The 18491-nt window shown below is 26.5% G+C and overlaps 1 protein-coding gene across 2 annotated transcripts in view; it reads left to right on the forward strand.

Annotated features, from left to right (window-relative positions):
* Positions 1 to 8473: 8473 nt before the first annotated feature.
* The window catches only part of LOC100197320 (ubiquitin carboxyl-terminal hydrolase 32), a 104879-nt gene continuing 94861 nt past the window's right edge, over positions 8474 to 18491 (forward strand). For both annotated transcript variants that reach the window (XM_065808102.1, XM_065808103.1), the window contains exons 1-2: positions 8474 to 8683; positions 15791 to 15918. In XM_065808102.1, coding sequence (XP_065664174.1) covers positions 8626 to 8683; positions 15791 to 15918 — 186 coding nt within the window. In that variant the 5' untranslated portion in view covers positions 8474 to 8625. The remainder of the gene's footprint in view (positions 8684 to 15790; positions 15919 to 18491) is intronic.

The following is an 18491-nucleotide window of genomic DNA, read 5'->3' on the forward strand; positions in this document are numbered from 1 at the left end:
ATTAAGGATTTTTAGGAGGCCCCTAAAGAACAACTGCATTACGTTCTACTTTAGACATATTTTCAGCCCACAAAGCAGGATCATTTTTAGTATTTGCCTCAACCATCTTATCTTTATACTAATATTTCAAATAAATATCTAAATAAGTATATTACTTACACAAGCTCAAAATTATTATTAAAAGAATCTTCGCAAAATTTACCAATAAATTATTTCCATTTTCAACTCTTGTTGCCGATTTGTGCTACTTGAAGGAGACAGTGATTCTTCTGAGCTGAAAAATTTTCATAAGACTCATTTGCAAAGCCATCCTATAGAAAATGAAGTAAAAGATTTAAAAATCTCTTGATTTATATAGCAATAGTATAATGGGAGAAATATATCAAAAAGAAGGTTTTAGATTAATGAATTTACTAGATTCAGTTTAATTTACTAGATTCAGATTAATGAATTTCAGAATTTACTAGATTCAGATTAATGAATTTACTATTTCAAAACCTTGACGTGGCTGGGAGGAATTTGTAATAATCAATCTGGAAACTACTGGCCTATCCCTATCTCCTATATATGTATATATATAAGTGTGTATATATATATATATATATATATATATATATATATATATATATATATATATATATATATATATATATATATATATATATATATATATATATATATACATATATATATATATGTATATATATATATATAAATATATACACACACACACACACACACACATATATATATATATATATATATATATATATATGTATGTATGTATGTATGTATGTATGTATGTATGTATGTATGTATGTATGTATGTATGTATGTATGTATGTATGTATGTATGTATGTATGTATGTATGTATGTATGTATGTATGTATGTATGTATGTATGTATGTATGTATGTATGTATGTACGTATGTATGTATGTATGTATGTATGTATGTATGTATGTATGTATGTATGTATGTAATATATAGAGATGTACATGTGTTTTTTATAAAAAAAAGCAGCCCATATATACATATATATATATACAGGGGCGCCCAAAGCGTTTTTTGGTCTTTGAGATAGCTAACTTCCAGACATGGAGCAAACTCCAAACATTTATATGTTTTCACTTATGTCAAATAAGGATGCTTTGCAAAAAATTGCGATGATTGGAGCTTGGGAACAAAAAAAGCCCCAAAAATTTAGACCCACCTGCCCCAAAGGTGAGAGCAACAATTTGATAAAATATTTTTTGTATTATTTTCAACTAGACTTATATTCATCGATAAGTTTTAAGTTTAATAGTATTATCTCTCAGAGTTCAAAAATTATGACAATATAAAATTTGCAACCTTCTCAAATTGAGGGGGGTTTAAACTTTATATGGTCATAATTTTTGAACGCAAAAATATTTTACTATGAAATTTAAAATTTATCGATGAATATAAGTCTAGTTGAAAATAATACAAAAAATATTTAATAAACTTGTTGCTCTCACGTTTGGGGCAGGTGGGTCTAAATTTTTGGGGCTTTTTTGTTCCCAATCATCACAATTTTAAACATATATATATATATATATATATATATATATATATATATATATATATATATATATATATATATATATATATATATATATATATATATATATATATATATATATATATGTATATATATATATATAAATATATATATATGTATATATATATATATATATATATATATATATATAACATATATAATATATATATATATATATATATATATATATATATATATATATATATATATATATATATATATATATATATATATGTATATATATATATATATATATATATATATATATATATATATATATATTATTATTATTATTATTATTATGTATTTCGCCAATAAGAAAAGTTTACAAGTTTATGCAATACAAATATATAAATACATGGCTGGGGCAAGAAGAAGACAAGTTCTGTCTTATCACCAAGCCCCTTTAAAAAAAAATGTCAATAATAAAAATACAAAACAAAGTAACTCGTTAAATAAACGTTAAACAAAACGTTGCGTTAAAATAAAATAACGATAAATAAAAACTAAAAAACATTTTACGCTATATTACAGTGTAATATATCCAAAAGTATACGAAGATATGTACAAATTCATAAAGTACAAATTGAACTGTATATAGAATATATATTTAAACCATATTTATAAAGAAATAGACAAACGTGATTACTCCTAATCAAAGGCTTCAGAAAAATTTTAATTCGTTGTCATTTAATAAAAGCTTTTGCTTAAGTTTGTTTTTAAATTGTTTAATAGAAGAAATAGTTTTTAACTCATTATTTAATAGCATGTTCCATAGTTTCGGACCTCTGTTAGCAATTGAGAACTTAGTAACAGAGTAATAGGTTTTAGGTTGAACATAATTGTTTTCTGAAAATCGTGTTGGGTATAGATGATATATTTATATACATTTATATATATGTATATATATATATATATATATATATATATATATATATATATATATATATATATATATATATATATATATATATATATATATATATATATATATATATACACATACTATATATATATATATATATATATACACATACTATATATAAATAATACACACATACGCGCACAAATATGTGCATTTGTATATACATTCAATACCAAATAAAACTGTATCAACATATTGCATCTACAATCTACGTCAGTATTATAAAATAAAATATTACCATACATGCTTTAAGAACCATATAAAATGAATAAAGATGTTTCGTCAGTTTATGTCATTCACTAACTAAGATTAATAAAAATTTTCAATAATAAGATAGTAATTGATTTGTATCAAAATCAAATAAGTGTTGTTTTGTTGCACGTATAAAATGTTGAGCTAAAGTTAAATTTTTTATATTACTTGTTAGAAGCAAGTTCTATAACCGTGGCCCTCGGCAAGATATCGAGAAATCAGTTTGTTTTAATAAAGTTTTTGGTATAACGAAGTTATTTTTTGAGTATTTAGTTTGATATTTGTGGTTAAAAAAAAAAAAAGTATGTCAATAAATGCTTGGTAGCATATCGTTTTTAACCTTAAACACAAATAATAGTATGTTAAAAATATTTATTTCATAGACATTGAGCGCTCCAATTTCTCTTAGTAATGGTCTGGCACTATCGTATTTGTTTGCATTTAACATCAAGTGAATTGCTCGTTTTTGTATTTTGTGGATTGTATTTAACTTCGAATGAAAGTACTTGCCCAGATTATGTAACAGTAGCTGATGTAGTTATAAATAAATGCAAAATAATCTTTATACATAATACCAATAATTTTTAACGGATCTGGGTCAGGTATCAGTGGAAGCGGACCCAGACCCGACTTGTATAAACGGGTCTTGATTTGGGTCGGGTTTCGACAAACCCGACCCGGACCCAACTGATATGGATCGTCTGGGTTTAGACCCGACCCCATCAGTTATTTCAAAAAAAAAACTGCGCCTTTTTTGTTTAAAGGTGCTCTAAGAAGTTCTAATATTCTTTTCACAGAACAACATTAAAGAGTTGGTATTGGTCTAATAAATGCAAGTATCATCATGGCCGCCAAGAACTGTATGACAATTAAAGCAGTTTTTCTCAGTCATCATATTGAGTGGAGCGTTGTAAATAATGAAAATATTGAAAAACTAAAACATTAGGCTATTAGAAATTCCACTGTAAAATTAAGGAGGCGTGAAATCTATATGCGTAAGGGTCTTTGAAAGCCTTCAGAGCGTACATTTATACCCGCGCAACGACACACCTAAAACAGAAGACCTTGGAAGTTTTTTAAAAGAGCAAGACAGTAAAGTATGTCTACTGACGCTACGGAAATATAAAGGAAATCTTTATGGGTTAGAGTGTCTCAAGGCTTTCGTGGCCCTAAAGACCCTGTTTAGTGTGCTTTATGAACCAATACCTCATGCGAGATGCTTTTCCAGAGTTTACACGTACTCAAAAATCCGAAAAAATCTTTCAGGACTTTTATTTGAAACTTTGCACCACGTTGAATGCACCACGTTAATATTCATCTTAGATTTAAGTTGTACATATTTATCTGATCACTCCACTTTTTTCAAGTGTTCATTTTTGTTTTTCTTTAATGTTTGAGTCGCGTTTAAATCAAGCGTGGGTCTCAAACTGAAGGCCTAAGAATTTAGTTTAAGATCCATTCGCGCCCGAAGATGAAGGATTTTGGTCAATAATTGAGACTCACGGTCCAACAATCAAAAGGCCTTATTTATTACCAATGTATGTACTTTTTTATTACCAATGTATATACCAAAACCCCATCTATAATGTAACTATTATAATAAATAAAAACCAAGAGCCAACCTTGTTCAAAGACTTTTAACACTCTTTTTTTATATACAAAATCAAAAGGTATACTTGATTTTGTTAGATAAATACTTTTAACGTGATTGGGTCTTTATTTTTTTATTAAATTATAACTTAAGATGACAGTGAATGAAAACTTCATAAAATAATAACAGAAAACGTTTTCAGAAACAAATGAGTTTGCAATAACGATAGATAGCAATAATTTTATTAATAACAGTGTTAGACTTCATTTAAGTTCCGAACAAAATCTTCATATTGACAAAGCTCACTAGTATTTTTCTTTTTTTCTTAAGAAGTTAGAGCAGCTTCGTTTTCGTTTTCATTAATTGAGATTGCAGTTCCGTTTTTATCTTTTAATTGAAAAATTAAAATTAGTAATTAAATTAAAGTAAATTAAAAATAAAGGATATAAACTAAAATACCTCAAAGTTCAAATTTTAACTAATCTTGGAAGCATACAATGGCTTCCAATGTGCTTGGAATCATAGAACTACAATATTTATCAAGAACTCTACCACCTGTGCTAAAGACTAAAACGTAGGCAACGGAATTGACAAAATATCTCTTGCTAAAAATTGCATAACTATAATTCTGACTCCTGAAATAAACATTGCATTGACTGAAATAAACATCACTAACTGAAATAAACATTCCATAACTAGATATATGACTCCAACATGTCTCCACCATTCCAGTATCATTTCAGTTTATTTTTTAGTTCCATAGAAAAAAATTTTATGGCTACATGTTTTTTGAATTTCTCAATCCTTTTTGAATATAAAAAAGAAGCAGATGAAGTAGACTAATTTGAAATACTTTTCTTTAGCACTGGAGTGTTTACCGAGTTAAAATATTTAGCACTGGAGTGTTTACCGAGTTAAAATATTTAGCACTGGAGTGTTTACCGAGTTAAAATATTTAGCACTGGAGTGTTTACCGAGTTAAAATATTTAGCACTGGAGTGTTTACCGAGTTAAAATATTTAGCACTGGAGTGTTTACCGAGTTAAAATATTTAGCACTGGAGTGTTTACCGAGTTAAAATATTTAGCACTGGAGTGTTTACCGAGTTAAAATATTTAGCACTGGAGTGTTTACCGAGTTAAAATATTTAGCACTGGAGTGTTTACCGAGTTAAAATATTTAGCACTGGAGTGTTTACCGAGTTAAAATATTTAGCACTGGAGTGTTTACCGAGTTAAAATATTTAGCACTGGAGTGTTTACCGAGTTAAAATATTTAGCACTGGAGTGTTTACCGAGTTAAAATATTTAGCACTGGAGTGTTTACCGAGTTAAAATATTTAGCACTGGAGTGTTTACCGAGTTAAAATATTTAGCACTGGAGTGTTTACCGAGTTAAAATATTTAGCACTGGAGTGTTTACCGAGTTAAAATATTTAGCACTGGAGTGTTTACCGAGTTAAAATATTTAGCACTGGAGTGTTTACCGAGTTAAAATATTTAGCACTGGAGTGTTTACCGAGTTAAAATATTTAGCACTGGAGTGTTTACCGAGTTAAAATATTTAGCACTGGAGTGTTTACCGAGTTAAAATATTTAGCACTGGAGTGTTTACCGAGTTAAAATATTTAGCACTGGAGTGTTTACCGAGTTAAAATATTTAGCACTGGAGTGATTTACCGAGTTAAAATATTTAGCAGCGTACTCATAATACAACTTTTTTAATAGTCCAATAATATTTTCTAATTTCTGTTCACTTGCGGCACCATAAATTTCCCTAAAGTAGTACTCAACGCTGATCATTTTATAACGCGGGTCCAACACAGGTGCAATGGCTAATATATCGGAAATAATTTTCCAATATTTTGAAAACTTTGTCATCATTTTCCTTCCAATTTCACAGATAAACTAAATATGGTTGTTGCACATATCAGTTATATGTACATAAATTTCACAAATATGATTAAAATAGTAGTTTGCTGTTGGATTTGTTGTAGAGAACAGGTTTGTTACTTCGTAAAAAAGTTTAAATATTCACAACAAACTTTAACATTTAGAGTTCCATCTTGTTTTTACACCTAAAACAACATTATTACTAGGAGCTTGAACTTGGGATGCGTCTTCTTTAAACTGTTGCCATTTCAAAGTTGATGATTTAACATATTTCACGCTTTCTCTGACTTTTACTATTATATGTTTAATTCGTTCAATTGCTTTTTGAATAACCAAATTTACAATGTGCGCAGAGCATCTAACATGAAAAAAATTACCATCACTGACGAGTTTAGTATTCAACTTCTCTTTTAGAATTGTAATTATTGCGTCATTTGTTGAACAGTTATCTAGAACAATACACATGTTTTTTTAATTAACGTTCCATATGGATAACTTTTCAAGTAAAGTTTTATACAGCGCTATTGCAGTATTAAGCGCATCAATATTAATAAAATTAAGTACATGCTTTTTTAGTCTCCAATTATTATCAATATAGTGGCTGCTAAGGGCAATGTAGGATTTATTTTGAATAGACGTCCATTGTAGCTTTTCCATTACACAGTATAACTATTCCTTTTCATCCTCAAAGATTTTCAAACAATCATTTGTAATTGTACGTCGACTAACCATTTTAAAAAGAGGTTGTAGATTTTTACTACACTCTCTACAACCCCAATGTTCAACAATTGAAAAAAGGATATTCGTGAAGTATTATCATGCGAGTCAAGTCTTTTTTGTTTGTTTCTTAATTAAATTGAAAACTTTTAGACTCCAAAATACCATCGACTATTATTTTAACACTCAAAAGGTTTGGCCTTTTATTGGGGGACAAACTTATGGGTGTTTAGACCTCAAATATTTGATCAAGGGACTAGTAATAGCTCTTGCAAATAAAGAATGCGAACAATAGTTACACTTAGTTCACCATTGACTAAAACCCAAGATCCCCAAACTTTTGAGGTGAATTTTCTCTTTTTAGTTTTAGGTAATACTCTTAACTCAGATGAAAGTGGCTGTTTGATATTATTAATTGGAGTGATACCATTTTTGTTTTCTACCTCTGACATATCTGTAAAAAACAAATAAAATAAACAAATAGGTATTTAAAGAAAAAGATTGGTTTTGAATAATTTTTTATAATTTAAGTACTTCTTTAGTCTTTTTCTTTGACGTAATGAACTTTTTGAAACTAAAAATAAAGCTTTTATGAGAAGATTTTTTGATGAAACAACTTTTTTCAAACAATCGGGTTTATATATTTTTCTAAAGGCATTATTAGATGAGAATTTATGCGCGATGTCTTTTTGTGAAATGATAGAAAAAAAAGCAATCCATTAAATAAAAAACTTACAATGTTAGAATTCTCGTTACAAAAAAAATTACAAATGCTCGTTGTTGGTTTTCATCGACATACACCAAATATTAAATAAGATATAATGAAAAAAGTATATAAGAAAGTTATATTAGTTAAAACATATTAGTTAAGAAAATGTTAGTCGGGTCTGGGTATAACGCGTCTGGATATAAGATCCATACCCGACCCGTTTGGTTAGAGGGTCTGACAGGTCTGGGTATGGCGGGTATCGGGTCCGAAAAATGAGACCCAGACCCGGACTTAACGGGTCGGATCAGGTCTGGGTCTAGACTCGACCCATTACTAGTCCTACTTTTGTACAATGATTTCCAGACAACGAACAACTTTTGGTTATGAGTTTTTTAATTTTCTGATAAAAGTTGTGGCTGGATAATATACAATGTTGACCATAAATATTTAGCCAATTATTGCTTTTTAAAGTATGACATAAAGATTTAAGTAAGTAAAATCTAATACTTAAGTAAGACATTTAACGATTAAAACAGACTAAAATTCTTTCGATGTTCAAAGTGCCATGGCCGAACTGCAAGTATTAAGAAAAAAAATGATTTATTTTTATCATTGCACCAATTATAGAAAGCAAGTGTGAAAATGAAAGTAGTTGGTGGCATTAAGTTTTTTTTTCAAAATTGTTTGATTTTTTTACAGACTTTAAATTATAAATTTAAAATTTAAAATTTAAAAACTTTAAATTATAAATGTCGCGGTTATATAAAAATCCAACATCGGATAACGGAGTTGGATAGCTGCTCTCATTCGCAGTGGTACTTTCGATTATGCAGAATTTCATTTGCAGCTAATAATAAAATTTGTTCGTTAATATTATTCACAAATATTTAAACTTTATTTTATTAGACTTTTATATGTAGTTCAATAATATAGTTATATAAGTATATATAAGATTAAATGGGAGCTAAGGAATCACGAATATTATTTTTGAAATTTGAAGATGCACAAGAAAGAGGTACAACTATTTTCACTTGATAGTTTGGATTGTTTTAAAAGCTAACGATATTGTTGTATGCTCAAGAATAGACAATAAATCAACAATTAATTTTAACTATTTCAAATTTATTTAAAATTAAAGAATTAATCTACCACTGAAATAGTTGTTATTAAGTAGACAATAAAATTATAGTTTTTTGTTTACAAATTCAATGATGTATTCAATTTAGATATAGATGCATTCAAAGTTTAAAAAAAATTATTTTAAATATTTAAATCAACGTTTATAATTTTTACTTTTATTCTACTTTTTAAAAGATATCGAAAATTAAAGCAAATTTCATTGTATATATTATATCTGCTTAAAAATATAATTTGTACGTACTTAGAGTAAATTTATAATCATCATCCCTATTATATCCCTATATAAAGTGTAATGCATTAAAAATAAAATTTATTGTTAAGTAGAATGACATTGTAACAGATTTTTGAATAGTAGTACATTTCAGCAATTGTGAAGAATAATATTGTTGTTTTATATAATCAGTACGTCTCAAAAAAGACTTGTTTAAATTTAAATACTCTTACTGTATAATATATAAATACTCATACTGTATAATATATAAATACTCATACTGTATAGTATATAAATACTAATATATATATATATATATATATATATATATATATATATATATATATATATATATATATATATATATACATATACTTATATATAGGTATGTATATAATATATATATATATATATATATATATATATATATATATATATATATATATATATATATATATATATATATATATGTTTATACAATATATATATATAAATATATATATATATATATATATATATATATATATATATATATATATATATATATATAACCTTAAATATATTTATATATCTATATCTGTGCAAATATTTGCTCCTTAAAGTTAAGCACTTTACTCAAGTCAATTACTCAAGTGGATAAAATAAACTTTGCGTTTACTTAACGTTTACTCAAGTGGATAAAATAAACTTTGATTATTCAATAAAAAATATTTCAATACCGCTAGAAAGAGACTTAAAATTAAAACTAATAAACAAAATGGAATTACTCTTAAAGAAAATGAGATGGTAAATGTTCTTTTTTATTAATAACAATCCAAGAATTAAAGACAATATCAATTATACAAACTATAGAATTAAATCTCCTAGATGTCCACCGCAAATAAAGGAAATGTCTTTCTTCAAAAAAGACTTAATTTTATTAAATCAATAAAGTTTCGAGATATACGTAAGACTTTTCAAAATGGAATGAAAAAAGACATTAAAATCTCACGAAACCCTTATACAAGCTGATAAAACATCAAATATGTATAAATTGTCCGAGGAGGATTGCAATAATCTGTTAACAAATGCTATTACCACTAAAAGCAAATCCAAAATTAAAAGACCATACAGACAAAGAAAGAAACCAAATTTTAACCAACCATGAGGTATATAAAAAAAACAAAATAAACTGGTACTCTAACTGTTTTTTCACTGCCATATTTAAGAGCAAAAACAGTCAGCTAATGGATAAAATATGAAAGCATATAATACAAATTTTAAAATTTTCAAATCACCATTTAATCTAATTTGAAAATTGTTAATTACCTTGATGTTACATTAAAATAAAATAACAATACATTTCAACAATATTTTAAACCTGATATCCAAATGAGGTACATCCACTCTAATTCCAACTACCCTCCAAGCATAATAAAAACAATCCTTCACAATATTAAACAAAGATTATCTTCCATGCCAATTAATGAAATATTCTTTAAAAAGGCTGTTCCACTGTATGAAGAGGCTTTAAAAAAATAGGGATACAAGTCAAAACTTACCTACCAACCACAATTAATCTCAAATCAAAATCAACAAAAAAAAGCATGGTAAATGTAATATCATTCAGTATAACCCCCATTAACCCTGCTTAAATGTCAAAACATAAATAGGAAACCGTTTTCTAGCCCTTATTGATTTACATTTTTCAGCCAGCCACAAGCTACATAAAATATTCAACCGAAATTCTATTAAGATCAGCTACAGTTGCATGCCTAACCTAATATCTATCATAAATTTGCATAATTTCAAAATTTTGAACAGCAAAAATCCATTAAAAACCAACTAATGTAACTGCTTAAATAAAGTATTTTGCCCTTTGAACAATCGATGTTTGTTTAACAATATTGTCTACCAAGCAATATTCCAGTCATCATGATTATAATAAAAAAGTATATTTTGGCATTAGTAATACACTTAAAATTTAAATTAAGATACACAAACCATCTCAAATCATTTACATCAGTTAAGTAGAGAAATGATACAGAGTTATCTAAGAAAATATGGAGCTTAAAAGACCAAAACATAAAGCCAAATGTAGAATGGAAAATTGTCAAATGTTGCAAACCTTACAATCTAGCAACAAAAATATGCCACCTTTTTCTCTACGAAAAATATGTTATTTTATCACATAATGGAAAAAACCTACTGAATAAAAAAAAAATCTCAGTGTTGACATCCAAAAAAATTCTTATTACCTTTATTTGACACAGGAGACTAGTAAAATATAACGGTTTTTTGTTTTTTGATTTGTTTTTATGTAGATTTGTTTATAAGGTCAAAAGTCATTCTACAATAATTTTTACATTTTTGTAACGGTTTATTTATGTTTTTTGTTTAATTAACGGTTGATGATTGCCTTCGGCATGAAACTTTAAGTCCCGCTAACCAGTTGTTTTTACTCATCTAAATTAAATATAGATATATAAAGCTCTATTATTTAATATTGAGCACTGATGTACAAGAGACTTCGTATTATTACATCAAAATAATTAACCTCAAATACATTCTATATATCTATTTCTACACAAATATATATATGAATATATATATATACATATAAATATATATACATATATATATATATATATATATATATATATATATATATATATGTATATATATATATATATATATATATATTATATATATATATATATATATATATATATATATATATATATATATATATATACATACATATATATATATATATATATATATATATATATGTATATATATTTATATCTATATATATATATATATATATATATATATATATATATATATATATATATATATATATATATATATATATATATATATATATATATATATATATTATATATATATATATATATATATATATATATATATATATATATATATGTCATTCCATGCCAAATGGACCGAAATTTTAGGATTAAAACATGGTCAATCTCAGATCTTCAGGAAACTTAGTGGGTTGCTTAATATGAATGGGAAAAGCAATTCCTTAAAATTTCAGCATAAAATGTTTTGTGGTTTATGGGATATGATTTGAGATTTTTGATTTTTCTAAAATTTTTCAGAAATTTACTGATAAGATACAATTCAGTAAAAAATTATAGACTTCTAAAAATGGCTAAAACTTAGGAAAATGTGCCTCTTTTCCGGTAACCTATTTCAGAAATAAAAATAGTGGGTACTAATGGAGAAGTTACAAAATCAGAACAATGAATTTTTGTTGTACTTAGGTTTGTATTATATATTCTAATACCAAGTATGTATGAATTTAAAAGTTTTTTATAATCAGTATGAGAAATAAGTCTTTAATAAAACCTGAATTAAACTCAGTTTTTAAATAGCCCTAGCTATTACCTGACCCCTTCCCCTCCCCCCCGTCCATTTACTTTTTAGCATACACATTTTGCCCAGAGCTTAGAAAAAAATTTTAATTGAACACTTCTCCTTATATAGTGTGTCTGATTTTATGTCTGATGTATGAAGTGCCTTTATGTCCAAATACACCACTAAACATACACCTATAAAAACTGTGAAATTTAGTTTTTAATGTTAGATAGTAAAAAGACTGCATATAAAACTTATAAGTAACCTATTAGCTAAAAATGAAAAGAAAGACTTTTAGTCTAATTTACCTGATATTTATATCATGACTAAGTTTTTAAATTTTTAATTTATATCGTGACTATAAATTTTTAGACATTTTTCCAATACATTCACTACTCCATCCCTCCCCATTAATTTGACTTATTTGATTATCATGTTCAAATTTAGATTACGACTTATACCAAGTTATAAGAGTTATTTGACTTGTCAACACATTGCACAAGTTAATTATGTAATAAAGAATATTATTATGTAATAAGCAATCAATATAAAAATTAAATCTGCATGTTAAAATTAAATCTGGGCAGTTATCGCAATTGTCCATGCTGCACAATTGCGATAACTGCCCAGATACCAACACACTAAAAGAGTATCTTACCACACAGAGCATAGAAAATCAGTTTTAGTCAGTGGCAAAAAGCCAACAAAAAACATGATATAGTTTTAGTAACTCTTCCAGTGGATGATTTTATTAAAAAAGCTTGTCAACAAATAGACTAATTAAGAGATCATCATTATATATAGCAAAAAATCAAGCAGCGTATTTGCATCATCTTAAAATAACATTACTAAGTAATCATATTTTAGTATTACTAGACTTCGCTGAAAAATATAGTTTTTTAATTCAAGATGCAGTACAAGATTTCAATTGGAACAACAGTCAAGCAACATTACATCTTTTTGTTATTTACTATATGGAAAAAAGTATGATAGAATGTAAAAAGGTTTGTATCATTTTAGATCATTTGCAACACAATACAAACTCAGTTCATTGTTTCATTTATGAAGTAATAAAACATTTAAAAGAGTTGATGCCTTACTTTAACTATAGCATTTATTTTAGTGATAATACAGGTTCACAATTCAAAAATTATAAAACCATATCTAACTTATGTCACCATAAACTAGATCATAAAGTATCTGCAGAATGGCATTTTTTTGCTATATCACATGGAAAGAGGGGCAGTAATGAGGACAATAACACTGTGTGTCTAAAGTATTGTATTCATGGAGGTTAAGAAGAAGAGTGGGTATCACTGTGAACCAAGGAGACTGCCAAGTTTTATGCTGCGGCACTCATATAAAACCTTTTGAACATAAAAGTATTTGTCCTGTAGGTTTTGAAAAGTAAGTTTTTAAAATCTGGACAAAGTGCTAAAGGGACTAAAGGGCAAGCCTGAGGGGATCTTTTTTTGTTGTTTGTTTTGTTATTTCACCTCCCCAAGGCCCAGAAGGCCACTTCAGATGAGGAGGCTACTTAATTGTGGTTATAACCCTCTCTTAACTCTATAACTCTTTGACCCATTTATAAAATTGGAAGTCATTTTTTTAAATATTATTAAATTTTTGGTTGCAGTTAATCTGTTATATCAAATTGTTTATGTTTTTTAATAGGGAAATTGTACTCTGAAAGAAATAAGCATAAATGTTTTTATTTAATTTCATACATAAATAACATCTACAACAGCATAAATATAAATATCTGTAACAGTACATTCATATCTATACATGAATACACCTTTGATTAATATATGAATTTATATATATCTGTTTAGATACTTAAATAAATGTACATACAGACATGAATATACATATATTCCTATGTATGTAAAAATATATATACTTGTATATTTATATGTCATGTATACATGTTTTGATATCATGTACATGTATATGCGTGTACAAACACACACTTATATCTGTGGCTTGATAAAAGAAGTGAAAATCAAAAAGTCTCTTCTACTAAAAGTATCTCTTCTACTTCTTTACCAAGCCACAGATAAAAGTGTATATGTAGATACATCTACATTTTTTTATGTACCTAATATGTTAATAAATGTGCATATACAATATGTATAGATATAAAATATACATTATGTATTTAAATATACAACCCTCGGAATTAGGAAAAATGAGGTCGGCAATAATTTGTCAACCTCAATCTTTTAGAGTTCAGCAAAAATTATTTGATACAAAGGCCTTACCATAAAACATAGAAACGAGGTTAGCAATTTTTTGCTGACGTCAAACACTTTCTGGTCGGCAGTTAGGTCGGCATTGCCGAATGCCAACCCTAATTCCGAGGTTTGAATATATAAATATCATTTATATATATATATATATATATATTAGCCCTCGAAATTAGGGTCGGCATTCAGCAATGTCGACCTAACTGCCAACCTGAAAGTATTTGAGGTCGGCAATTTTTTGCCGACCTTGTTTCTATGTTTTGTGGTTAGACTTTTGTATCAAATAATTTTTGTCGACCTGATGCTAACCTCAAAAAGATTAAGGTCGGCAAATTATTGCTGCCCTCATTTTTCCTAATTCCAAGGGTTGATATATATACATATATATATATATATATATATATATATATATATATATATACATATATATATATATATATATATATATATATATATATATATATATATATACATATATATATATATATATATATATATATATATATATATATATATATATATATATACATATATATATATATATATATATATACATATATATATATATATATATATATATATATATATATATATATATATACATATATATATATATAGTAAAAAAAAAAATATATATATATAATATATATAATATATGTAAATTAAGTTAGTGTATTCTACATATAGAGTACATAATGTTTTTAAAGAACAGAGCAATAATATATATACATACATATATAAATATATATATATATATATATATATATATTATATATATATATATATATATTTATATATGTATATATATATATATATATATATATATATATATATATATATATATATATATATATATATATATATATATATATATATATATATATATATATTATTGCAAGTATAACCCCACTTTTTTGAAGAAGCAAGTATAACCCCACTTTTTTTGAAGAAGAATCTTAAATCTTAAAGTTATATATATGTATATGTATATATGTACATATATATGTATATGTATATACTCATATTTAAATGTATATACACATACCTAAAGTTATATATATGTATATGTATATATATATATATATATATATATATATATATATATATATATATATATATACACAAACACAGAAATTATTACACTTTTTTTTAGTTTCTAACGAAGAGCTTCAACGTATTGAAAATTCTTTTAAGAGAATTGCTGGGAGCAACAGTTTCATATCAAAGCAGATGTTTTGTAGTGATGTTTTAGGAGACTCAGTTCCAATTAGGTTAGCAGAGGTAGAGTTCTATAAGACTATCATTTAAAATTTTATGACATTTTTGTTTTGTTTATAAATACATATAATTATTATTATTTGCACTTATAATAGTTTATTTTTACAATTTGTTCATATTGTCAGACAAAATGAACAGTGGTTGGTTGGAGTGACCAACTACAAGTGGGGCTTGAATAGGTCAAGGAGCACCATTTTTGAGAAATAATACCTTATTTAAAAGCATTATGTAATGCAGTATGCTTTAATATAAGGTTGAGTGTTGCTTAAACTCATCTATAGCAGTTAAAGTTAGACTAGTATAATATTATTTAAGTTACCTTTAGTTTGGCTCTTACTGTTTCTTTTTGCTTCACAAATAACAATGATGTTAATATTTCCGTTAGGCCATTCATTTTTATATTGGTCAAATCTAAGTTATGTAATGGCAACCATGAACATAAATTTAGTTGTTTTTTAGTAAACATAATTTTTTATTTTCACCTGTCAAAATGGTAGATGAATAACAATAATGCTGCTATTATTTTTCTAATATTTACTAAAAACAAGATATGATAGTATAAAGATATAATAATGTTAAAAACAATGATTTACTTTTGACAAATCAGAACAGTATTTTGAAACAATATTTTTCATTTAAAAATAATTTAATTTGTGGAGCAATTAAGGGAATGCAGTAGTGATAAAAGTCGGTAGTGACGAGAGCATCTATGTTAAGCATGTCTACTATTGTTTATCGGTATTACTAATGGTAGTATATGTTTTAACTCTTGTTAAGATTTGGTAGTAAACAATAGTCGGTATTGTTCGGGAGTATGAAAAAAAAGTTTCACAGCTTTGTTCAATTATTTATTTTATTTCAAATTGAATTCACAATGGAAACAATATAAAAATATGTTTAACTTAATTAAAATTAATTGATTTCAAGGTCTGGATTCCAGACCTTGAAATTGATTTCAGACTCTGGAATATCTTCTTCAATTTTCCATTTTTAATTGTTACTCTTAAGATATTTTCTTTAATGTAAACAAGCTTTTCCATTGTTTCTGACTTTAGAAGAGTTCTTTTGCACCTGACAATATTTCCAGCTTGTGAAAATACACACTCAGATGAAGTAGATGGAGCCAGAATGCATAAAATCTTTTTTGCTACATTGGAGAGTAATTGTAACTGTGGTGAATGAACCCTCCACCACTCCAGAATGTCATAACTCTTATCATACTCAATATCAAATTGATGTATCCAAGAACCCAGATTGTGGGCTGTCATGATTCATTATCTCAAAAAGGAGCTTTTCTGCTGGGGTAAGTTCTTGGTCTGGAGATAGTGTTAGAGTTTGTTTTGAATTGAGTGATAAATTGTCACCTGTTGCACTTAGTTTCAATTGTTTAATTGTTTGACACTCTTTTCCAAATTTGGACAATAAATGACTTTTAATTTTTGGGCCTAAAAAATGCGACAATGAATTGTTTGTAATATTAGAATCACAGTCAGGGAACCTTTTGTTGAGATTTGCAAGAATTTTAGAAACAAAATCAGCTGTTGTTTTATCATTGGTCAAAATAAAGTTCCTAATTTTTTCTTGGATATCATATAGGCCAGAAATTATGAGATATCCTGTGGTTCGTTTCTCTGCAGAAATACACTCTGAGAAATCACTGATCACTTTTAAAATTGGAATAATTTTTTCAATGACTTCAAATTGTTTTTGAGTCAGGATGATTGCCCTCAAAATGTCATCAGATTTTAAATTACTAGCAGAAATAATGTCAAAGCCTTGTTTAAGGTGCAAAATTGATTCCATGCACATTAAACCACTTCCATCTGGTTTTACATAGAGTGATGATTTTATTAAAATTGATTTTTTTTGGTAGTATATTTTGGTAATTCTCTGTCGACTTGCAACTAACCTGTGTGTTCTTGTTGCCAATAATCTACAGGCCTTGATTACATCTTTAACTTTCTTAACTGTTTTAAAGCTTTCGATAGCCACTAAATGGAGTAGATAATTGAAGTTGATTTTTTCATTCTTAAAATAAAATAAAAATGGATTTGACATTATAAAATAATTTTAGTTCCCATAATTCGACATTTGACATTTTTTTAATGACATTACGTATTTTATTATTAATTTTTTCTAATATTCTCAGATATTCATAGATCTGAGTTTAAGCCAACTGAAGCAACATTTGATAAATTGTTTTTTAATATGCTCATCACTGATTCTTGAATATGAAAATGCAAAATTGGAAGTTTGTTCAAAGAAAAAATTGTGGGAGACTTTATGTTTATTTCAGGTCGCAGAAATGACACGAGTCCTTTGAAAGCATCTGTTGTAACATGTGCAAATGGTAGATTACCCATACAAAGATATTTCGTCATTTCTAAATCAGCCATACAAAGATATTTTGTCATTTCTAAATCATTTTCATCATATCTAAATCAAAGTTGTCACTTGACATGTTGTTGTCAGATGATATTTTAGCCTTGTTGTGCAACTTTGTTTTGTGCTTATTTGACCTTGGAACAACTTACATTGAGCAATGTCTTTGCCATGACTGTCTTTTATGAAATATT

This window comes from Hydra vulgaris, chromosome 10 (assembly GCF_038396675.1).
Source record: "Hydra vulgaris chromosome 10, alternate assembly HydraT2T_AEP".
NCBI classification, from domain to species: Eukaryota; Metazoa; Cnidaria; class Hydrozoa; order Anthoathecata; family Hydridae; genus Hydra; species Hydra vulgaris.